Source organism: Dryas octopetala, chromosome 2 (genome assembly GCF_963921425.1).
Source record: "Dryas octopetala chromosome 2, drDryOcto1.1, whole genome shotgun sequence".
Classification (NCBI taxonomy): domain Eukaryota; kingdom Viridiplantae; phylum Streptophyta; class Magnoliopsida; order Rosales; family Rosaceae; genus Dryas; species Dryas octopetala.
In genome coordinates this window covers 23,836,484-23,861,244 of record NC_141367.1, presented here as the reverse complement: position 1 = coordinate 23,861,244, position 24,761 = coordinate 23,836,484, and the positions used below count along the sequence as shown (strand labels likewise).

The following is a 24,761-nucleotide window of genomic DNA, read 5'->3' as shown; positions in this document are numbered from 1 at the left end:
GTGGACGATGACAGAAATGGAGGTGGTTGCAGACTTGCAGTGCCAGAGAAGATGGTGGCTACTACTGGCTTGCCTGAGAAGATGGTGGCTAGAAGCTTGGCAGGCGGGCCGGCTTTGACGGTCGGTGGAAAGGGGCGGGCTGACACTAGCCCGTTAGTGATCGGACGGGTCAGCTTGCAGCTTGGCAGGTCGGTGGAGGCGGGCGGGCCACGTTCGGACGGGTTGATGCTCAGGCCTAGTTTTATGCACTTTTATATATAAATGTGTCATTCGACACGGCAACAAGGTCCACAATCAGTGTCGTTTTCACTTAATCATTTAGAATGACGTGTTGTTAGTCTTCTATGTAGAAATACACATAAAATTGTCATATAGAGTTTCATACAAACAATATATGAAAGATCCGCAGAATCAGCCTCTAGAGTTATCTAAAAAGTTTTTAGAGACCCGACTTGCTCCAAAGGATTGACGCCCGCTATATGGTTGTTAGTTCAAAGGGTAGTTGTGCCTTTAATCCTAAGTTCCTGACCATTGGGCATTTGGGCCTATGTTGACCCGGAGGGGTTATCATAACATGCCACGTGTCATATCAAAGATATCGAGGGTATTTTAGAAATTTGACCTAGATTAATCACGTGGCAGTGTGGCACTTACTTTTTTACCATATAACGTGGGCACATTCAATTCTGTAAAAGTTTACCCCACTCTTTTGGTCGTTCACTCGGATCCTCACTCCTCCGAGCCGAAACAATCAAACAATGGGCGGCACGCGCATTTTAGCAAGAGAGGACAACTGGACAACTAACAAAGGAAGAAATAGTAATAGAAAGAAAGGAGTGGTTTATCCGCCGCACTTTGTTATCTCCGCCCCTCCAAATTGCTCTTAAGTCCTCAACGGACTCCTCGAGGCCTCGCTTCAAGTCTCTCTCATTCCCATAATAACAACACAACTCAACACCCAAAGTCTCACCTCACCACTCTCATTTCCCTCAGATCGATCGATCGAAAATGCAGTCTTCGCTCTCTCTCCCTTCCTTCTCTTCCACCATTCCCAGATCAAACTACGTCGTTCAATCGACCCTCCCTCTCGCGCCCTCCAAGCCGATCAATCTCCGATTCTGCGGCCTCCGCAGAGAGGCCTTGGGCTTCTCGTCGCTCGCCCAGTCCGACTCGCTCCGAGTCCGCCTCTCGGTTCACTCGCGCTCCGCCAAGCTCGTCTCGGCCTCCTTGTCCCAGAACGGAAGTCCTCCCAAGTCGTTCGACTACGACTTGCTCATCATCGGTGCCGGCGTCGGTGGCCACGGTGCTGCTCTCCACGCCGTCGAGAAGGTATGTGACTATGTGGACACTCCTTTATAATTTGCTCAGAAATTGTGGCTCTGAGCTTTGGATTTAGCTCAACTGTCACTCATTGCTTGCCTTTTCAGCTTAAATCCAATTCTACTAGCTTAGAATCTGTTTGCTTTTTTGCTTAAAACGACTGTACTAGCTAGAAATGGTTGATTTCTTCCTTCTACGGCAAGTTGTTTACATTCAATCAAAGGCACTGACAATATACATGCCGTGTATTGGCGTAAATTCGATATTATTGCAAGAAATGCATGAACTAAAACACATTTTAGTTGAATGCTTCAAAATAATATATACAGCTATCATATTTATGTGTGTATGTATGCATGTATATGTATATATCAGACTTAACCACTATCATGGATGACTGCACACAATAAGAAATGACATCATATTTGTGGTAACATAAAATATAAAATATTCGAATTAACTACTTTCCAACACATAGCCCCTAATTTGGAAGTTGTTGATTTTTTTCTTTTCTGGCAATAATTGATCTAGAATCTGCATGCTCTTATGTCGGTTAGTGACATTTAGTATGTTACTGTCGTTTATTTGCCAACCGGGTTATGCAAGAGGTGAAGTAATTCTCAACACCCAACAATTGCAGGGTCTGAAAACTGCCATCGTAGAGGGAGATGTGGTGGGTGGAACATGTGTTAACAGAGGATGTGTTCCATCTAAAGCTCTTCTGGCAGTGAGTGGTCGGATGCGTGAGCTTCAGAATGAGCATCACCTTAAGGCTTTGGGTTTGCAGGTAAAACATAATGTTATCTATCAATTGTATGTATATATGCAAAAATTTATTGGTTAGTCGTGAAAACTTATGTATCTTACACTGCTGCTTTCTTGTGACTTATGATAGGTTTCAGCAGCTGCGTATGATCGACAGGGAGTAGCTGATCATGCAAATAACCTTGCAACGAAAATTCGTAATAATTTAACCAATTCAATGAAGTTACTTGGAGTGGACATATTGACAGGTGTTGGTACAATTCTGGTAAGTCATACATGCTTTCAAATTGATTTGGTGACGACACAAACAGAAGTTCTCATGCTCAGTTAAAAATAAAGCTAGTTTTGATACAATGATGATATTGTTAGAACATGGTTATGATTAAGTTTGACATATCTGATATATTGTAAGTGCTGGCATCCTGATAGTTATCCTAACATTTGTTCTTTTGTTTATGGAACAATTCAGGGCCCTCAAAAGGTGAAAATTGGATCATCTGACAAAGTAGTAACAGCAAAAAACATAATCATTGCCACTGGTTCCGTTCCTTTTGTTCCTAAGGGTGTTGAAGTCGATGGTAAAAATTATATATTTTTCCTCTTCCCTGTTATCTAATGGTTGATCAAAGCGTTTTTAATTTTTACAAGGCATGCAAATTGATTGATTTCAGACCCTCTGTTACTATGATTAAGGAATACCTAGTGACTATATAATTGACCTGCAGGGAAGACTGTAATTACTAGTGACCATGCACTCAAATTGGAGCATGTTCCAGAGTGGATTGCTATTGTTGGAAGTGGTTACATAGGTCTTGAGTTCAGTGATGTATATACTGCACTAGGAAGTGAGGTAGTTCTTTTCTTTCGCTTTCCTTTTCATCTTATGAAATTTTACAGTTCAAAAATGAGCCAAGTCTTCCATTTGAGGCGGATAAGCTACCTTTAATTGTGCCTTAAGGTCTTATAGCATTAAAAGATGGAGACCTTGTCTGGCCCATCAGTTACTTCTCTTTGTGTCTACCAGCCCATTAAGTTACCTTTTTATATATTTAATTTTCTAAATTATGCTTTTGTATGATCAAGTTACCTTTTTATTTATTCTAATTATTTTAGTTATGCTTTTGTGTCTAGGAGTTCTTATGTCACAAGGCAGTCTAGTTTAATATTTAGGTATTTTGTAGGTTACTTTCATTGAAGCTTTAGATCAGCTTATGCCTGGTTTTGATCCTGAGATTGGGAAGTTAGCCCAGAGGGTTCTAATAAATCCACGGAAGATTGATTATCAAACTGGAGTATTTGCATCCAAGGTAACCTGTGTTTATTCTGTGAATAGTTTCTATTAAGTGTTTTTGGGTTTGCTGCTTCAGTTTTTCATCTTGTTTGGTCTTCTATAGATCACCCCAGCAAAGGATGGGAAACCAGTCATCATTGAACTAATTGATGCAAAGACCAAGGAACCAAAAGATACTCTGGAGGTAATTAAGTGAATATGTTTAAATTGATTTAATGTTTGTAAAGGACTTATTATGCTGCCATTAATGAATTTGGTAGTATGAATCTGTTAGACACAACTACATTCTGTGCTAGTTGAATGATACCTTGTCAAAGGACTTATCTCCTTCTGTTAGAGCCTTAATTGGCTAATTAAGATAACCTTCTGTATATCTATTTTTGAAGTCAGACATATGTTTAGAGTCTTAAAGACTTCCAAATTATGCCCAAGAGCTGGAGTGCTTGCCTTTTAATTTCTGTCTGCGTAGCTATTCAAATTCATATGAATAATAGGCTTTCAAGGCATTTGTTATGCACCTTTGACTTTATTCTTCTCACAGGTAGATGCAGCATTAATTGCAACCGGAAGGGCCCCGTTCACAAAAGGTCTTGGATTGGAGAATGTATGGCATCTCGATTACTACTTATATGGTTTCAGAGTATAGAATTATTCAGAAAATAAGCAGCAATACTTTTTGACATTGCTTTTCTGCAGGTCGATGTAGCAACACAACGTGGTTTTATTCCTGTTGATGAGCGCATGAGAGTGATAGATGCAAATGGAAACTTGGTACGTTGTGAATTTTCTTACGAGCAAAAATCCTGGCATGAACATCATCAATTGTTTCTGATGTGAATTCTGAAAATCAGGTTCCTCACCTGTTTTGCATTGGTGATGCTAATGGCAAGATGATGCTTGCTCATGCAGCAAGTGCACAAGGAATTTCGGGTTAGTGTATTTAACTTATTTGTTTGCTTCACATATGAATCTCTCTCTCTCTCTCTCTCTCTCTCTCTCTCTATCTCTATCTCTCTCTGTGTGCCTGAAAATTGATTATCTTCATACATCTCTCTTTAGTGGTTGAACAAGTCTCAGGAAGAGACCATGTGCTCAATCATTTGAGCATCCCCGCAGCGTGTTTCACTCATCCTGAAATCAGTATGGTTGGATTGACAGAGGTGATAATTTGTTAATTGTCATTATGCAATATGCAACATCTATCACAAAATTATGCTTTTTCTTTATAAATATTGAACGTTTTAACTAAACCATTTTCAATTTGCAGCCTCAAGCAAGGGAGAAAGCTGAAAAGGAGGGATTTGAAGTAAGTATTGCCAAGACAAGTTTCAAGGCCAACACAAAGGCCCTAGCAGAAAATGAAGGAGAGGGACTTGCTAAGGTATTCTTCCCACCATTTTTTCTTTTATCTTATTGCTATGCAGAAATTACGTACTGAGTTATGGTTGGTCAATAATTTTCCTTTTTGGTTGTTATCTACTGGGGATATTGACAATCCTGGTCCTGCTTTGTTTTCATGCAGTTGATATACAGACCAGATAACGGAGAGATACTTGGAGTTCATATCTTTGGGTTGCATGCTGCCGATCTCATTCATGAGGCATCAAATGCTATAGCATTGGGGACGCGTATTCAAGTAATTAACTGTGCTAAAGTTACTGTGTTAATGCCCGTAAACTGCAACTTATAACGTGGCCTTTATAATCTACCACTCCCAACTTTGTTGATTATTCTTTGGCCACATGTTTCTCCAACTAATAATGTCTGTTGAATTTACTTACATTTGTAATTTTGCAGGATATCAAATTGGCAGTCCACGCACATCCTACTTTGTCTGAAGTGCTAGATGAACTTTTCAAGTCAGCTAAGGTGAGCTGCTGACATTCAGTTCTTACATCATGCTGCATCGCTGCACTAGTTCTTTTCCCGATATGTGTTTACCCACATATCTTTTTAATTCTTGGGGCAGGTTAAAGCTCATGTTTCTAGCCCACTAAGTCAACCAGTTGCAGTCTAAGCTTCTCAATACACAATACTCGAGTATAAATTTTGAAGATATTTGCTTGTAATAGGGAGTTTCAGGAAGTTTTGCATCACAAGACACAAGAGATCGACACCCTGAGAAAAGAAGGAACTTCAGGGAATCAAGGACGACATGGCCCAAAATATTTCTCACCTTTGTATCTTGGATTCTTAGTTATGTTAATGCCTTGAAGAAACACTTGTATTCATAATTGTTTTCATATGGAAACATGTTTTCTGTAGTTTTAGACAACATTTATGCATAAGAGAAGAGGCCTTATAATAGTTGACTGTTTTGACTGGTTCTGAAACCTTTTTTGGCACTTCAAATTTATTGTTTACTTGTAGAAAGCTGGACCTAGCTAAAAGGAGCTATGAAATTATGCCACACCAAAATGACTCACTTGCATGCTCAAGGATGCACTTCACCACAATGTTTTCTTTAGTGAAGCTTCAGCCAGAAATGAACATAAAGCCAGCCCCATAAACATAATCATAATTATATATACTGCTCTGTGCTGTTAACAACTTAATAATATAGAAATTTACTTAAGTGCTTCTGCGACTCACACCCGTCCCATGGCAGTTGATTTTGGAAGAAATTTTAAAGTCGCAACATATCAACTTTTTTCTGGGAGTTTATCAAACCAAACGAAAATAGAGTTTATTGGGTATTTTTGAACCCCCTTTCGTAAGGAAATCAAAAGGTAATGAAGAAAAATAGCATAAAAGGAGAAAGCTCTAGCCTGCTGTAAGAAACTTATTTTTAAAGAATCAAATATGATGGCAGATAAAATTGGGGGCTATCAATCAGATTTCACTTCAGAATTTTTGACTTGGTATATTGGAGTATCCACAAGCCTTACCAACTTAGTGGATTGTTTTCTTTTTTGTTTGTTTCAATCAATCCTCTCACATGATTCACATCCACATGATACATTCTTAAAACACCATGATGAAAGGAAACCTCTTTGCATCTCTGAAGAGGTGTGTCAGAAACAAAGACTGTTAAAAGAATTCATCTCATAAGAAGTGCTTCAATAAACCTTGAAATGAAATGCGTACATATTTACTGTCTATCCCATTGCTATGGCCAAAAAAATGCTAATATTTGATTGACACAAAGCATTAGGAAAAATACAACTACACAAAATAATAAATGATACCAATATATCCTTTACGAATTTGGTCCTTTCAACTTTCTTTGTTTTTCTTGGTAAAAGGGTTTAGGTAGTTTTTTTGGTATCATTCATTATTTTTAATGAATGGCATCAAGAAACCCAAAAGCGTTAGGAAAAAATAAAAATACAACTACCTAAACCCTAAACCCTCAACTTTCTTCACATTGCATCCCATTTCATCCCAACATGATATGCATTCCAACCACCAAACACTAACTTAAAGCTATCCAATGATTCTGGCTAGCAAATCAACTGCCCTACCACGAAAAGCCACCCAATGATTCAAGGCTTCAAGCTAGCAAATCAACTGCCCTATTAACATCTATCAAACAATTCCTGAATTCCAACTCCCTTAAATCCCTATGACTAAAGCAGTCTAGAGAAAATTGGACTTCACAACAGCACTGCTCTGGTATTAAATCTCCAGAGCATCTCAAATAGAGCTGAACCCAGATTTTAATCAGCAGCAGTCTCAGCACTGCGGTGCATCACCGCTAGGAAAACCCAGATTCATCAACCAACAAATACAATGTTCACAAAAACCCAGATGTGCTACATCCTTCACAAACATGTCCAGTAACCTAAGACGTTTATGGACCATCAAATAACCTACCACAAACATACATTATCAACCACATGACTATATAAGCAATCTAAACAAAGACTAATCTATTTACACAATCAAACTGGAATTGCTACCTCATTTTAGTAAATAAATAGCTTGTGATAATAAGATTGAAAATTCTTCCACTCCAATCATAGCAGCAGTATAAAAGATAATAAACAGCAATAAAATTGATCCAAAAAACTTATAATATCTTTAACAAAATAAGCATTTTAGTACTGATCGTACATGAAACTGAAATAAAATCCACTGTGTTACTAAGAACAAAGTAAACTTCTGAAAATGACATCATAACAAAGTAAACCCTAATCAGGAAAACCCCAAATAGTGCCACTCTACTCTTCCTCGGTGGCTGATTCAGTGCTCTTGGTGTTGTTGTGCTTCCTCGCGTACCTCTGGTTCCTCAGGAACTTGGGATCCATCTAAACCCAAAATCCAAGAATTAAAAAAAAAAAAAAAAAGCAAACAAACAACAAACAACAAACAAATACATAATAAAATCAAAAAATTGATGAGAAAGAGAAAATGAAGATAACTCATGCCTCCTATTTAGAAAGAGAAAAAAAAATAAAATAACACAGGCATACACATACACACACTCACAATGTACAACTCAAGTAAAAGCCTTTTTAAAATAACTTAAAATCAGTGCTTTACATCGTTCACTTCCAAAAGACACAAATGTTCAGTGGCTTATATCTATACACCACTGGTGACACACACTCGTATAAACAGACATCCTCATACTTCAAATCTGAGTTATCATTATAAATACAAGGTTCAAATGCGAAAGGGGGCTGGGTAGACAGCTGGGAAGCAGAATAAGAGGATTTTGATTGCATAGAGAAGTCATCAAATAGACATAGCCAATGGCCAATGTTGCCCAAGATACCCCCAATGTCATTCTGAGGCAAGAACCAGCTCCAACACCCACATAGGTCAGATATTAAAATGAAAAGAACAATGAGAGAAATTAATGTATTTTTTAGATGATATTGCCAAAACTTACTGTTAAGAGAATTAAAATGCAGATTTCTCTGCACACTGCATATGTGGTCCCTGAATAAAGCAAGCAAAATAATTAGTGGAATCAGAAGATGACGAACCAACTAGGTTATAAAGAAGAACCAGGAATAAAAATTCAGAGGTTACCATATGTAAAAGCAGCCTGTACTCTCCTGAAAGCTGAGTGCTAATTCGGTAGAGTATTCGGGATCTCTCCATGAGATAATTGTATCTTAAAAAGAAATCATCCAAACCGAACAATTCAGTATCAATCCTGACCATTTGAGGACATCAAATAATAGCAAACTAATATGTACATAATTTATCAGCTAAAACATAAAATACCTTCTTGCTTTCTGTAAATATCATCCGAGCTGATCCGATGCAGAAGTAATGTCTCATTGTCTTCTTCGTCAATAACAAACAAACCCAGGTCTTCTGATCGCTGTGTTACAACATTTTCATTCAATCAAAATGCAAAGCAATTTCAGGCGATCATTTCTTAAAAAATTCGACACCAAACAATTCATTTTCACAAATTTACTCGTCTCTATCATATTAACATAGATTCAAATCAATGGGATTAACAAACCTCCAAATAGTCAACAGTGACATGACCAGTTCCCTGATCATCCCATTTTCCATCTTCATTCAGACGGTAGACCTTAACGCGCTGAGAATTATATAAGAGAAATATTAGACCAAAAACTTCGACCATATGCAATATACCAATATACTATTGTAAATCTAAAAGATGATCACAGAGAAAATACATATTTTAAAAGTGATGGACATTATCTTTCTTTGTTACTAATTTTATAAAGGAAGCAGCATGGTTTCATAATCTTAAATACAACTGAAGAGGACAAAAAAGGAACAACAGAGGTAGTGAATTGTTATACCAAAGGAAGAGGTGCATTAAGTACCATGTTATACAATGCAAATGCACGTTAAACACAAGATGTACTCATAATAGCATTACAGTTAAGACAAGTGAACATGCTCATTAACACATAAAAATTGTTGTCATTATCGAAAGTTTAAACATGTAAACTGCATTTTAACAGCCACCTCATGTGACGAATAACATCACACAAAAGCATTATACCAGCAAAACATGCAAATAATCTACATAAGCAATACCATAAGTTTAAATAACACTGAATTGACCACAATGTGATTTATCTGCTCACATTTTACATACTTCATTAAAAGAAATTTATTTAAATATGCCTCCATCAAGTCCAAAAAGAGGCCATCCACATCAACACTCAAATTTCAATACTAAATCCAGCACATCCTAGTTATCTCTTCGAGTTAACATGTTTATGTAGTATGTAGTGCAAGCAGTATGAACTTCTACATATGAAGTAAATGGGAAAAATAAAACTCCCCTGAAACCCAATCTATTATCCAATAGACCTTATGATAAGGATTAACAGATATACTACAATGTGGGAGGGTATATAATGGGTAGAAAACGTAGAATAAACTGCTGTGCCAATATCATCAATCATGCACATGAACTATGAAGCACCGACTGTCATGTCCATGTCGCCTGTCAGATACAAGTTGGACACCGACATGACACTGGCACTTGACACATCACGTGACATGTCAACATTTTTTCTCCACCTGAAACTACTGACAATACTGAATCTGAAATGGAGGTTGTGATCTTTTCCAAAAATAAAACAAAATAATGATGATGATGATGTCTGAAATGGAGGTTGTGATCTTTTCCAAAAATAAAACAAAATAATGATGATGATCTTTTCGTATTATGAGACTTTAGGAGTATTATCCAAGTGAAGTTTTCTTTTGTTTTGGAAGGATCTTTTCGTATTTTGACCATTACATTTGAATTTAATTAGATGTGATGTTCTGTATGAAGTTATAGTTTATGTTTTGCATGTTTTAATGAAATTATTTTCCGCGTCATTTTAGAAAAATTATTTGCAAACTAATTATTCATGCATAATAGAAAGAACTATATATATGATTATAAAATTATATTTATTTATAGTTGTTTGCCTCGTATCTGTAATAGTTGTTTGCGATATGTCATGTTGACTTGTCCATATCGTGCCAGTGCTCTAAGCACATAAACAAGCAAATGTATTAATTTCATAATCAGAGAAAACACTACAATACCATAAAAAGACAATTACTATATGCATACGCATAATTCTAAAAACTTGCAAATCCATGCAACAATATAAGAAGTGTGGATAGAACATTATGGAAAAGTTACCATAAGCCAGCATTTAATTAATCGTATTACTATCGATGTTCTTAACATGATAGATAGGGTTAATGCATTGATTTCAGTAATGTCACAAAATGAGTCACTTGTCCAATGCAGTTGTGTAAGAACATTAATCACGTCATTTTATATCATTCAACTTTGAAACCAAGTTGCCATTACAGGAGAAGATAACGGCCCAAAAGCCAGTAATCTAGCACAAAGAAATAGGTACAGGAGATCACAAATAAAAATAAAATAATAGATGACAGAAAGCTTGTAAAATAACTCAACGTCAGCAATTCGTCGTCTAACGTGGAGATTTGCTAAAGGAGACCAATAACTCAGGACAAACAATGCGACAACAACGACAGCAATCTTACAAAATTTGTGGTTTCCAAGACACAGACACCAATATCAAAAAAGCTACGACAAATTAAATCGAGGGCCCACCTCTCAAGGTCCAGTAACCTAACTAAATTAAGCATAAGGATCAGTAAAATATTTGGATGGAACTCAAATAAGCTGTGCATAACGAAAGGTTTCATATATAGAACTCAGACATTCCCACAAAGGACTACCACTAAAGTCTTTTTTTTTTTTTTGTCAAACGTTATTGGAAGAGGGGGATTTGAACTCATGACGTCAAGTGTAGTGTAAATGCTCTCAACCACTAGAGATACAAGCCTCCACACTACTATTAAACTCTTTCCCATGACAACTCCACCAAATCATCCTCTTTCAACTTATAAAGAAATATCATCCATGGAGACCTGGAACTTTCACAATTTTAAATTACAAAAGTAAATTCTACCACATCCTTCAACCCAAACCAGTGCCTACCTTTATTAACACTTAAACTTCAACCTCCCTTGAAAACTCAAAAGAACAACTATTTAGGAACTTCCTTACCCACACCACCGAAATGGTAGTCATAGTACCTTCTCAGTGAAAAACAGTGTCCTTACTATATATAGAATAAAAATCAAAGTAAGGTGAAGAAAGTAGCACTGATATTAACTCTGCAGTTAGAAGGTGCCATACACTTCACTGCAACATCTCTTATAGCTCCAATCCACTAATATGATTCATATAACACTTCAAAAATTTAGACACCCTGGAGAACACAAGCAAGATAGAATGGTACTGTACAATTAAAACAACTTTCCACACAGAAACCTAATGCAATCGAATTTGAAATGTTAACACTCTCCCTCTACCAATAAATATCACCAGCTCAGCCCCGAATTGAAATAAACCAGTGCACATAATTATGCAGAAAGCAAAACAAGATATACAATTGAAAGTGAAGAAAACCAACCTCAAGCTTCAAAAGTCGCTTATAACAAAGAATCTGTATTCACTGCGATTCTAGGTCAAAGTGTTAAGCTTCCTAATTTGCAGAAAAAGCAAACTCACCTGCATCGAATTGGAGTTGGCCTGTGATTTATCCGGAGCGCCCATCGTAGCTCCTATGTATGCGATTCGAATTCGGAGCCAAAATTGGGTATCAGACTGAATCGAAGCTGAGGATTCGAAAAACGTTAAATTAGGGTTTTGAGGGGAGGTAAGAGGAGAGGGGGATAAAGGAAGGTGATTAGGGTTCCCGGGGATCAGTAGAAAACCCTAACCGCCATTAACGTAGCAGTGTAAACCTCCGAATTTTCTCTCACTTTCTCTCTCTCGCACACTCTCTCTCCGCTTTTTATTCTTTTATGTGCAAGTGTCTAAGCCCCGACTTGTTCGATAAGAGAAGAAAAGTGGAAAACTATTACGCATGTTGGAAATTGATGTATCCCCGTTATACCCCTGTTTTGGTGTGCAATTACGGGGAAGCCATTGACCATAGTGTCCACGCATTTCCACGCGCTTTCTTTTCGCGATGAAACCGCGAGAGAGTTTGGTGAGTGTGCGTGCCGTGGGTCCCTTACCTGGCTGTAGCTGAAAGACCCACACGTTTGCTTCTGATTGGTTCATCAAAGAATAGAACACGTGTAGTTTCTATTAACTAGCTAATGACACGACCTCGTAATGCCATCCAGTCGCCAAAGGACAGGCGACAGGCGTCAGTTTGTAGCAAACGGGGTGCCACCGATGATGTTACATGAGAAACTCTAGTGCCCGGCTCCGGCCCCGGTGAGGACTTGGATCAATAAAATCTAGTTGAGATGCAACGTGGCTTGTCATGATTGGATGATTGATTCGACTGTTGCAATGAGAATATTAGTAAATGAAAGAGAAAGATTATTATACTAGTAAGCAGTAGTTTATAAAAGTATGTTTGGAGGGAACAAACCTGGACTTGGGATCAAACCCGATACCCCGAATCCCATACTCATAACAAGCTAGCACTAGGGACTTAATTTAGACCTGAAACTCAATCCCGTAATCGTGGAATTCATACTAAAGTTCTTTTACTCAATATTTCAAACAAGAGGATTTAAGATATAAATTACGACCTAAACTCGTGACTTCAAACCAAGAACCTGGACTCAAAACCTTATACTCATGAGTCATGACCTCAGACACTTAACCCAGGACTACGAAATATGACTCTAGACCTTGACTTGAAATCTAGACCCAATACCCCAACTCAAAACCCAAGTAATCTAAGGGGGTATTCAAACTTGGATTTTATTGAGTTTTAAAAGTCTAATGAAATTTAGGTGTTCTTAACTTATATTTTAATAAATTTAAGTGTCTTCAACTCATATTTTAATGGATTCCAATAAAATTCAAGTGCCTTAAAAAAGTTATAAATTCTATTAAGTGAATGATTTTAATGGATTTGAATAAATTTTTTACACATAACAAATTTCATGAGAATTCCAGCCAATTCTCTTAGATTTTGATTGATTATATGATTTTTAAAAATTAATTAAAATCTAAGTTGAAAACACCCCCTAATTATCCAAAAAATTTAAGATATTAGAATTCGCAGAGTCATTTCTCACCAACTAAGGAGGTGTCTCAACTTAGATTTTACAAGTCTAATGAAATTTATGTGTCCTCAATTAGGATTTTAATGGATTCCAAATAAATTAAGGTATCTCCAACTTATATTTTAATGGATTCCAATAAAATTCAAGTGTACTAAAAAAATCACGGATTTGATTAAGTGATGGATTTTAATTGATTTGGATGATGAATTTTAATGGATTTGAATAAATTTTTTACACATAACAAATTTCATAAAAATTTCAACCAATTCTCTTAAATTTTGATGGATTATATAAATTTAAAAATCCATTAAAATCTGAGTTGAGGACGGATTAACTAAACAAATTATGTTAGAAATCCCATCACTTTAATTTTCATAATTGTACTGTCTCATTACTTAAAAATTATTTGGTATTTCAAATTAATTGATCCAAGCACACACTAAATGAACTCTAAAAACTAATATTTAAATAAACAAGACAGTATCAACGTACATTTGGCAAGTGTAACACTATTCATTGAACAAATATTATATTTTAAAATTGTAATTAATGCTTGAATCAAGATGGGAGGTAGAGTTATTGCTGTTTTTATTATTAGAAACCTTTACGATAATCCAAATCATGTAGACACTACGAAATTTTTAGTTTGGTATCTACTCTAGTGCCAAATGACAAAGCTTATAAATTCATTTTTCTATATGAATATTGAAGATTCTCAAACCTCTTTCAATAAAATAAATAAAAAATACTACTAAAACAATAGTGGGGTTTTTTTCTGGTGAAAAACAATGACTACTAAATTAATAGCTAGTTAGTACCTATGTAGCTACGTGAATAATATGGATGAGCCATTGGACATATATGACACACAAAAAAGGATTAAAGGTGAAGTTGCTCATTTATCACTAACTTCAACTTTCTATACATATACATATTTTCGCATTCATATAGGTCAGCATAAAATCTTATACAATAATGTTTTATGTAGGGGTGGGCGTCGGGCGGGTGGTTCGGGTGGGAGCCCAAACCATCTCCAAATAAACGGCTCGGGACTAAACGACTCGGATGTCAGTCGGAGACAGGTCGGAGACGGTCGAAAAATGGGTTGGCAGGAAAGGAGAAGCAGAAGAGAGAAGATGCCCAAAAGGAGAAAGTGGCTTGCCTGAGAAATGGTGGCTGGTGGAGGTGGTTCTTGTACTGTAATGGTGGACGATGGTGGACGGTGACAGAAATGGAAGTGGTTGGTGGCAGAAATGGAGGAGGTTGGTGGCGGAATAGAGGTGTACGATGACAAAAATGGAGGTGGTTGCAGACTTGCAGTGCCTGAGAAGATGGTGGCTACTACTGGCTTGCCTGAGAAAATGGTGGCTAGAAGCTTGGCGGGCAGGCCGGCTTCGACGGTCGGTGGAAGGGGGCAGGCCGACACTGGCCCGTTAGTGATCGGACGGGTCGGCTTGCAGCTTGGCAAGTCAGTGGAGGCGGGCGGGCCGAGTTTGGACAGGTTGATGCCCAGGCCTAGTTTTATGCATTTTTATATATAAATGTGTCATTCGATACGGCAACAAAGTTCACAATTATTGTCGTTTTCCCTTAATCGTTTAGAATGACATGCCGTTGGTCTTCTATATAGAAATACACATAAAATTGTCATATAGAGTTTCATACAAACAATATATGAAAGATCCGCAGAATCAGTCTCTAGAGTTATCTAAAAGTTTTTAGAGACCCGACTTGCTCCAAAGGATTGAAGCCCGCTCTATGGTTGTTAGTTCAAAGGGTAGTTGTGCCTTTAATCCTAAGTTCCTGACCATTGGGCCTATGTTGACCCGGAGGGGTTATCATAACATGCCACGTGTCATATCAAAGATATCGAGGGTATTTTAGAAATTTGAACCAGATTTTAATCACGTGGCAGTGTGGCACTTACTTTTTTACCATACAACGTGGGCACATTCAATACTGTAAAAGTTTACCCCACTCTTTTGGTCGTTCACTCGGATCCTCACTCCTCCGAGCTGAAACAATCAAACAATAGGCGGCACGCGCATTTTAGCAAGAGAGGACAACTGGACAACTAACAAAGGAAGAAATAGTAATAGAAAGAAAGGAGTGGTTTATCCGCCGCACTTTGTTATCTCCGCCCCTCCAAATTGCTCTTTAAGTCCTCAACGGACTCCTCGAGGCCTCGCTTCAAGTCTCTCTCATTCCCATAATAACAACACAACTCAACACCCAAAGTCTCACCTCACCACTCTCATTTCCCTCAGATCGATCGATCGAAAATGCAGTCTTCGCTCTCTCTCCCTTCCTTCTCTTCCACCATTCCCAGATCAAACTACGTCGTTCAATCGACCCTCCCTCTCGCGCCCTCCAAGCCGATCAATCTCCGATTCTGCGGCCTCCGCAGAGAGGCCTTGGGCTTCTCGTCGCTCGCCCAGTCCGACTCGCTCCGAGTCCGCCTCTCGGTTCACTCGCGCTCCGCCAAGCTCGTCTCGGCCTCCTTGTCCCAGAACGGAAGTCCTCCCAAGTCGTTCGACTACGACTTGCTCATCATCGGTGCCGGCGTCGGTGGCCACGGTGCTGCTCTCCACGCCGTCGAGAAGGTATGTGACTATGTGGACACTCCTTTATAATTTGCTCAGAAATTGTGGCTCTGAGCTTTGGATTTAGCTCAACTGTCACTCATTGCTTGCCTTTTCAGCTAAAATCCAATTTTACTAGCTTAGAATCTGTTTGCTTTTTTGCTTAAAAAGACTGTACTAGCTAGAAATGGTTGATTTCTTCCTTCTACGGCAAGTTGTTTACATTCAATCAAAGGCACTGACAATATACATGCCGTGTATTGGCGTAAATTCGATATTATTGCAAGAAATGCATGAACTAAAACACATTTTAGTTGAATGCTTCAAAATAATATATACAGCTATCATATTTATGTGTGTGTATGTATGTATGTATATGTATATATCAGACTTAACCACTATCATGGATGACTGCACACAATAAGAAATGACATCATATTTGAGGTAACATAAAATATAAAATATTCGAATTAACTATTTTCCAACACATAGCCCTAATTTGGAAGTTGTTGATTTTTTTCTTTTCTGGCAATAATTGATCTAGAATCTGCATGCTCTTATGTCGGTTAGTGACATTTAGTATGTTACTGTCGTTTATTTGCCAACCGGGTTATGCAAGAGGTGAAGTAATTCTCAACACCCAACAATTGCAGGGTCTGAAAACTGCCATCGTAGAGGGAGATGTGGTGGGTGGAACATGTGTTAACAGAGGATGTGTTCCATCTAAAGCTCTTCTGGCAGTGAGTGGTCGGATGCGTGAGCTTCAGAATGAGCATCACCTTAAGGCTTTGGGTTTGCAGGTAAAACATAATGTTATCTATCAATTGTATGTATATATGCAAAAATTTATTGGTTAGTCGTGAAAACTTATGTATCTTACACTGCTGCTTTCTTGTGACTTATGATAGGTTTCAGCAGCTGCGTATGATCGACAGGGAGTAGCTGATCATGCAAATAACCTTGCAACGAAAATTCGTAATAATTTAACCAATTCAATGAAGTCACTTGGAGTGGACATATTGACAGGTGTTGGTACAATTCTGGTAAGTCATACATGCTTTCAAATTGATTTGGTGACAAGTTAAAAAATAAAGCTAGTTTTGATACAATGATGATATTGTTAGAACATGTTTATGATTAAGTTTGACATATCTGATATATTGTAAGTGCTGGCATCCTGATAGTTATCCTAACATTTGTTCTTTTGTTTATGGAACAATTCAGGGCCCTCAAAAGGTGAAAATTGGATCATCTGACAAAGTAGTAACAGCAAAAAACATAATCATTGCCACTGGTTCCGTTCCTTTTGTTCCTAAGGGTGTTGAAGTTGATGGTAAAAATTATAATTTTTTCCTCTTCCCTGTTATCTAATGGTTGATCAAAGCGTTTTTAATTTTACAAGGCATGCAAATTGATTGATTTCAGACCCTCTGTTACTATGATTAAGGAATACCTAGTGACTATATAATGGACGTGCAGGGAAGACTGTAATTACTAGTGACCATGCACTCAAATTGGAGCATGTTCCAGAGTGGATTGCTATTGTTGGAAGTGGTTACATAGGTCTTGAGTTCAGTGATGTATATACTGCACTAGGAAGTGAGGTAGTTCTTTTCTTTCGCTTTCCTTTTCATCTTATGAAATTTTACAGTTCAAAAATGAGCCAAGTCTTCCATTTGAGGCGAACAAGCTACCTTTAATTGTGCCTTAAGGCCTTATAGCATTAAAAGATGGAGACCTTGTCTGGCCCATCAGTTACTTCTCTTTGTGTCTACCAGCCCATTAAGTTACCTTTTTATATATTTAATTTTCTAAATTATGCTTTTGTATGATCAAGTTACCTTTTTATTTATTCTAATTATTTTAGTTATGCTTTTGTGTCTAGGAGTTCTTATGTCACAAGGCAGTCTAGTTTAATATTTAGGTATTTTGTAGGTTACTTTCATTGAAGCTTTAGATCAGCTTATGCCTGGTTTTGATCCTGAGATTGGGAAGTTAGCCCAGAGGGTTCTAATAAATCCACGGAAGATTGATTATCAAACTGGAGTATTTGCATCTAAGGTAACCTGTGTTTATTCTGTGAATAGTTTCTATTAAGTGTTTTTGGGTTTGCTGTTTCAGTTTTTCATCTTGTTTGGTCTTCTATAGATCACCCCAGCAAAGGATGGGAAACCAGTCATCATTGAACTAATTGATGCAAAGACCAAGGACCCAAAAGATACTCTGGAGGTAATTAATTGAATATGTTTAAATTGATTTAATGTTTGTAAAGGACTTATTATGCTGCCATTAATGAATTTGGTAGTATGAATCTGTTAGACACAACTACATTCTGTGCTAGTTGAATGATACCTTGTCAAAGGACTTATCTCCTTCTGTTAGAGCCTTAATTGGCTAATTAAGATAACCTTCTGTATATCTATTTTTGAAGTCAGACATATGTTTAGAGTCTTAAAGACTTCCAAATTATGCCCAAGAGCTGGAGTGCTTGCCTTTTAATTTCTGTCTGCGTAGCTATTCAAATTCATATGAATAATAGGCTTTCAAGGCATTTGTTATGCACCTTTGACTTTATTCTTCTCACAGGTAGATGCAGCATTAATTGCAACCGGAAGGGCCCCGTTCACAAAAGGTCTTGGATTGGAGAATTTATGGCATCTCGATTACTACTTATATGGTTTCAGAGTATAGAATTATTCAGAAAATAAGCAGCAATACTTTTTGACATTGCTTTTCTGCAGGTCAATGTAGCAACACAACGTGGTTTTATTCCTGTTGATGAGCGCATGAGAGTGATAGATGCAAATGGAAACTTGGTACGTTGTGAATTTTCTTACGAGCAAAAATCCTGGCATGAACATCATCAATTGTTTCTGATGTGAATTCTGAAAATCAGGTTCCTCACCTGTTTTGCATTGGTGATGCTAATGGCAAGATGATGCTTGCTCATGCAGCAAGTGCACAAGGAATTTCAGGTTAGTGTATTTAACTTATTTGTTTGCTTCACATATGAATCTCTCTCTCTCTCTCTCTCTCTCTCTCTCTCTCTCTCTCTCTCTGTGCCTGAAAATTGATTATCTTCATACATCTCTCTTTAGTGGTTGAACAAGTCTCAGGAAGAGACCATGTGCTCAATCATTTGAGCATCCCCGCAGCGTGTTTCACTCATCCTGAAATCAGTATGGTTGGATTGACAGAGGTGATAATTTGTTAATTGTCATTATGCAATATGCAACATCTATCACAAAATCATGCTTTTTCTTTATAAATATTGAACGTTTTAACTAAACCATTTTCAATTTGCAGCCTCAAGCAAGGGAGAAAGCTGAAAAGGAGGGATTTGAAGTAAGTATTGCCAAGACAAGTTTCAAGGCCAACACAAAGGCCCTAGCAGAAAATGAAGGAGAGGGACTTGCTAAGGTATTCTTCCCACCATTTTTTCTTTTATCTTATTGCTATGCAGAAATTACGTACTGAGTTATGGTTGGTCAATAATTTTCCTTTTTGGTTGTTATCTACTGGGGATATTGACAATCCTGGTCCTGCTTTGTTTTCATGCAGTTGATATACAGACCAGATAACGGAGAGATACTTGGAGTTCATATCTTTGGGTTGCATGCTGCCGACCTCATTCATGAGGCATCAAATGCTATAGCATTGGGGACGCGTATTCAAGTAATTAACTGTGCTAAAGCTACTGTGTTAATGCCCGTAAACTGCAACTTATAATGTGGCCTTTATAATCTACCACTCCCAACTTTGTTGATTATTCTTTGGATACATGTTTCTCCAACTAATAATGTCTGTTGAATTTACTTACATTTGTAATTTTGCAGGATATCAAATTGGCAGTCCACGCACATCCTACTTTGTCTGAAGTGCTAGATGAACTTTTCAAGTCAGCTAAGGTGAGCTGCTGACATTCAGTTCTTACATCATGCTGCATCGCTGCACTAGTTCTTTTCCCGATATGTGTTTACCCACATATCTTTTTAATTCTTGGGGCAGGTTAAAGCTCATGTTTCTAGCCCACTAAGTCAACCAGTTGCAGTCTAAGCTTCTCAATACACAATACTCGAGTATAAATTTTGAAGATATTTGCTTGTAATAGGGAGTTTCAGGAAGTTTTGCATCACAAGACACAAGTGATCGACACCCTGAGAAAAGAAGGAACTTCAGGGAATCAAGGACGACATGGCCCAAAATATTTCTCACCTTTGTATCTTGGATTCTTAGTTATGTTAATGCCTTGAAGAAACACTTGTATTCATAATTGTTTTCATATGGAAACATGTTTTCTGTAGTTTTAGACAACATTTATGCATAAGAGAAGAGGCCTTATAATAGTTGACTGTTTTGACTGGTTCTGAAACCTTTTTTGGCACTTCAAATTTATTGTTTACTTGTAGAAAGCTGGACCTAGCTAAAAGGAGCTATGAAATTATGCCACACCAAAATGACTCACTTGCATGCTCAAGGATGCACTTCACCACAATGTTTTCTTTAGTGAAGCTTCAGCCAGAAATGAACATAAAGCCAGCCCCATAAACATAATCATAATTATATATACTGCTCTGTGCTGTTAACAACTTAATAATATAGAAATTTACTTAAGTGCTTCTGCGACTCACACCCGTCCCATGGCAGTTGATTTTGGAAGAAATTTTAAAGTCGCAACATATCAACTTTTTTCTGGGAGTTTATCAAACCAAACGAAAATAGAGTTTATTGGGTATTTTTGAACCCCCTTTCGTAAGGAAATCAAAAGGTAATGAAGAAAAATAGCATAAAAGGAGAAAGCTCTAGCCTGCTGTAAGAAACTTATTTTTAAAGAATCAAATATGATGGCAGATAAAATTGGGGGCTATCAATCAGATTTCACTTCAGAATTTTTGACTTGGTATATTGGAGTATCCACAAGCCTTACCAACTTAGTGGATTGTTTTCTTTTTTGTTTGTTTCAATCAATCCTCTCACATGATTCACATCCACATGATACATTCTTAAAACACCATGATGAAAGGAAACCTCTTTGCATCTCTGAAGAGGTGTGTCAGAAACAAAGACTGTTAAAAGAATTCATCTCATAAGAAGTGCTTCAATAAACCTTGAAATGAAATGCGTACATATTTACTGTCTATCCCATTGCTTGAATGGCCAAAAAAATGCTAATATTTGATTGACACAAAGCGTTAGGAAAAATACAACTGCACAAAATAATAAATGATACCAATATATCCTTTACGAATTTGGTCCTTTCAACTTTCTTTGTTTTTCTTGGTAAAAGGGTTTAGGTAGTTTTTTTGGTATCATTCATTATTTTTAATGAACGGCATCAAGAAACCCAAGAAACCCAAAAGCATTAGGAAAAAATAAAAATACAACTACCTAAACCCTAAACCCTCAACTTTCTTCACATTGCATCCCATTTCATCCCAACATGATATGCATTCCAACCACCAAACACTAACTTAAAGCTATCCAATGATTCTGGCTAGCAAATCAACTGCCCTACCAAGTACCAAGAAAAGCCACCCAATGATTCAAGGCTTCAAGCTAGCAAATCAACTGCCCTATTAACATCTATCAAACAATTCCTGAATTCCAACTCCCTTAAATCCCTATGACTAAAGCAGTCTAGAGAAAATTGGACTTCACAACAGCACTGCTCTGTTATTAAATCTCCAGAGCATCTCAAATAGAGCTGAACCCAAATTTTAATCAGCAGCAGTCTCAGCACTGCGGTGCATCACCGCTAGGAAAACCGAGATTCATCAACCAACAAAAACAATGTTCACAAAACCCAGATGTGCTACATCCTTCATAAACATGTCCAGTAACCTAAAACGTTTATGGACCATCAAATAACCTACCACAAACATACATTATCAACCACATGCCTATATAAGCAATCTAAACAAAGACTAATCTATTTACACAATCAAACTGGAATTGCTACCTCATTTTAATACAATAAATAGCTTGTGATAATAAGATTGAAAATTCTTCCACTCCAATCATAGCAGTATAAAAGATAATAAACAGCAATAAAATTGATCCAAAAAACTTATAATATCTTTAACAAAATAAGCATTTTAGTACTGATCGTACATGAAACTGAAATAAAATCCACTATGTTACTAAGAACAAAGTAAACTTATGAAAATGACATCATAACAAAGTAAACCCTAATCAGGAAAACCCCAAATAGTGCCACTCTACTCTTCCTCGGTGGCTGATTCAGTGCTCTTGGTGTTGTTGTGCTTCCTCGCGTACCTCTGGTTCCTCAGGAACTTGGGATCCATCTAAACCCAAAATCCAAGAATTAAAAAAAAAAACAAACAAACAACAAACAACAAACAAATACATAATAAAATCAAAAAATTGATGAGAAAGAGAAAATAAAGGGTACCCCTTTGGTGGACGTGTGGCGGTGCCTCTTGGGTTTCTTGATGCCGTTCCTGTGGGCCTTGCGGGACTGGTTGTGTGCTGTGTGGTTCTTGGACTTGGCCATATCTGCAACCCAAAAATTAAATTGAAAAATAAAAGTAATTAGTAGTAGAAATGGAGCTGAAGATCAGAGAATGAGGGATAAAAGTAAGAGCTTTGAGCGGTAAGAGGAGAGACGGAACGAACCGGAAAGAGAACAGAGGAAATCGACGACAGCACAAGTGTTTAGGGTTCTCTGTGACGGAGCAAAACGAGAGGGTTGGCTCTTATATGTGATTTCGCGGAAAACCCTAGCTCCCAACTCTTGTATTTCAAAATGACGAAAGTAACCCTTTTTAAGAACGAAGATTGGGCTTCGTTTGGACCGGATCAAGAGCCCAGTCTGGATGAGGTTGGGCTTACTTGGTATAATCGCAAACCCAACTATTTTTTTCCTTTTTATTTGAAGTATTTACATAAAAAAGCTCTAAAGTAAGAGATATTTGTTCATTTGACAACCGTAACACTATATGATGATATATATGTATAAGTAATTCATTCAAATTATAACAATGTGTGATTATTAATATCTAAAATTATAAACCTTAAACATCTTTAAAATGGTAGACGTATTATAATTTAAATGAACTTATTATATATTACGTGGTGTTATAATGATATAAATTTTTTCCAAAGTACAAAATGATATTAACATTTTAACTTCTTCGATTAACGATTAAAATTGTATACAATACATTGTAATTCCAATTAAAAATCCAATAAGATCTCATACTCATTTACCCAAAGTAATTGAATTTATCAAATGGTTCAAAAATTGTTAGCGAGACAACTCGACTCAAATTATAATATGTATTATTTTCAAAGGTATCGTTTAGGGTTGAAAATTTTAGATATTAATAATTGTACATATATTATAATTTGAATAAATTAATAATGCTGCTACATATTGTTACAATCTCATAGAAAATTTTCTCCAAAAATATATTCTTATTCAAGGTCATGATCTTTTTATGAAATAATTATTTCTATAAAAATATAATTATTTCCACAATTGATATGTTTGAATGACATTTTAAAATACAAACATTTTGCATTTTGGTCATTTTATGACATATAGGTGCATGGAATCTACTATTTCATGTTATTTTTGTAAAGTAAATAAATATTAAATTAAAAGAATGCTGCTATTTACACACCATTTTTTTCATTTTTCGGCTAACATAACCTTTATCCTTTTCTAAACTTTGAAATTTCTTTTTACACACCCCTTTTTATTACCAAAATCTTCATCTTCTCAAACACACCCACCCTACTTCTCTGTCTTTCTTTTTCTCTTCTTCCTCCCTTTCTCTGGATTTTCAACCTAATAGCCACACCCTTGGTTGTAATCTTGAGAATTATGCATATATGAAATTAAGTTATCTCTCACTCACCCAGCCCCTGGCAGGACGGAAAGGGAAGCCAGAGAGGTCGTCGGACATAAGCTTCTAATTTGGAGGCTGGCGGTGGGTCGGGTTTGGCAGGGGCCGTGGGTCACGGTAGGAAGGGAAGAAGGAAGGGGTGGCGTGGGGGAGAAAGGAGGAGGGGTGGATGGGTCGGGCTGGCTGGCTGGGTTAGTGGGTCTAGGAGGGTGCAGGGGAAGGGGAAAGAGGGGGAAGAAGGAGGAGGCGTGGGTCAAATTAGTTGAATTGGTGGGTCTGGGAGGGTGTAGGGGAAGAGGAAGAAGGGGGAGGAAGGAGAGAGAGAGGGAAGGGTGTATGTGTGTGTGTCTTTTTTACTTTGATTTTTTCTATTAAAAAAACAAAAAAAAGCAAATTATCTGTAAGTACCTTAATTATACACTGATTTTCAATTTAGTATCCCAACTTTTAAAATTTGACAAAAAATACTTCAACTTTCATTTTGTGTCAAAATAGTACCTCCGTTAGTTTTTCTGTCAAATAAACTGTTATCTGCTAACGTGGCAGAGGTATTTTTGTCTTTTTCCTCACATTTAAAAGATAATAATATTTTTTAAATTTTTTGAATAAAAAAAAAATTTTAAAAAAATTGAAACTTAAAACATTTACATTTTTTTTGGGGCCATAGCCTCCCCTCCCTGCCCTCCCCCCTCCCCAGCCAGCCTCCACCCCTCCTCTCCTTAGGCCCCCCTCCCTGCCCGACCCGCCTCCTGCCCTCCCCCCTCCCTAGCCAGCCCCCACCCCTCCCCTCCCCAGCCCGCCCTCCCTCCCTCCATGCCCGACCCGCCCCCTGCCCTCCCCTCCCCAGCCAGCCCCCACCCCTCCCCTCCCCAGCCCGCCCCCTCCCTGCCCGACCCGCCCCTTGCCCTCCCT

At 37.4% G+C, this 24,761-nt stretch overlaps 4 protein-coding genes across 6 annotated transcripts; 2 read left to right on the top strand and 2 right to left on the bottom strand.

Annotated features, from left to right (window-relative positions):
- Window positions 1-737: 737 nt before the first annotated feature.
- On the top strand, window positions 738-5,683 carry LOC147294411 (dihydrolipoyl dehydrogenase 2, chloroplastic-like). Of its 2 annotated transcripts, none has more exons than XM_086230852.1 (15): window positions 738-1,329; window positions 1,961-2,107; window positions 2,216-2,350; window positions 2,555-2,663; window positions 2,811-2,935; window positions 3,267-3,392; window positions 3,480-3,560; window positions 3,918-3,980; window positions 4,073-4,147; window positions 4,228-4,306; window positions 4,436-4,536; window positions 4,644-4,757; window positions 4,899-5,012; window positions 5,174-5,245; window positions 5,449-5,683. In XM_086230852.1, the coding sequence occupies exons 1-15, from the start codon at window positions 1,009-1,011 to the stop codon at window positions 5,608-5,610; spliced, it is 1,824 nt and encodes a 607-aa protein (XP_086086978.1). In that variant the 5' UTR covers window positions 738-1,008; the 3' UTR covers window positions 5,611-5,683. The 2 variants fall into 2 exon arrangements, with proteins under 2 accessions (XP_086086978.1, XP_086086977.1); XM_086230851.1 differs by having other exon boundaries at window positions 739-1,329; window positions 5,346-5,683.
- A 1,668-nt stretch (window positions 5,684-7,351) lies between these two features.
- Window positions 7,352-12,185, bottom strand: LOC147294410 (uncharacterized). The gene is made up of 6 exons (XM_086232741.1): window positions 11,874-12,185; window positions 8,802-8,882; window positions 8,555-8,654; window positions 8,357-8,441; window positions 8,214-8,263; window positions 7,352-7,626 (listed from the first exon to the last, which is right to left on the bottom strand). The coding sequence occupies exons 1-6, from the start codon at window positions 11,916-11,918 to the stop codon at window positions 7,562-7,564; spliced, it is 426 nt and encodes a 141-aa protein (XP_086088867.1). The 5' UTR covers window positions 11,919-12,185; the 3' UTR covers window positions 7,352-7,561.
- Window positions 12,186-15,407: 3,222 nt separating this feature from the next.
- LOC147294409 (dihydrolipoyl dehydrogenase 2, chloroplastic-like) lies at window positions 15,408-20,378 on the top strand. 2 transcript variants are annotated; one of them, XM_086231323.1, is made up of 15 exons: window positions 15,408-15,999; window positions 16,632-16,778; window positions 16,887-17,021; window positions 17,203-17,311; window positions 17,458-17,582; window positions 17,914-18,039; window positions 18,127-18,207; window positions 18,565-18,627; window positions 18,720-18,794; window positions 18,875-18,953; window positions 19,077-19,177; window positions 19,285-19,398; window positions 19,540-19,653; window positions 19,815-19,886; window positions 20,090-20,378. In XM_086231323.1, the coding sequence occupies exons 1-15, from the start codon at window positions 15,679-15,681 to the stop codon at window positions 20,249-20,251; spliced, it is 1,824 nt and encodes a 607-aa protein (XP_086087449.1). In that variant the 5' UTR covers window positions 15,408-15,678; the 3' UTR covers window positions 20,252-20,378. The 2 variants fall into 2 exon arrangements, with proteins under 2 accessions (XP_086087449.1, XP_086087450.1); XM_086231324.1 differs by having other exon boundaries at window positions 15,414-15,999; window positions 19,987-20,207.
- Window positions 20,379-22,013: 1,635 nt separating this feature from the next.
- Window positions 22,014-22,729, bottom strand: LOC147294408 (large ribosomal subunit protein eL29z-like). The gene is made up of 3 exons (XM_086233533.1): window positions 22,615-22,729; window positions 22,391-22,494; window positions 22,014-22,283 (listed from the first exon to the last, which is right to left on the bottom strand). Exons 2-3 carry the CDS (start codon window positions 22,490-22,492, stop codon window positions 22,197-22,199), a joined length of 189 nt encoding a protein of 62 aa, XP_086089659.1. The 5' UTR covers window positions 22,493-22,494; window positions 22,615-22,729; the 3' UTR covers window positions 22,014-22,196.
- Between the last annotated feature and the right edge of the window lie 2,032 nt (window positions 22,730-24,761).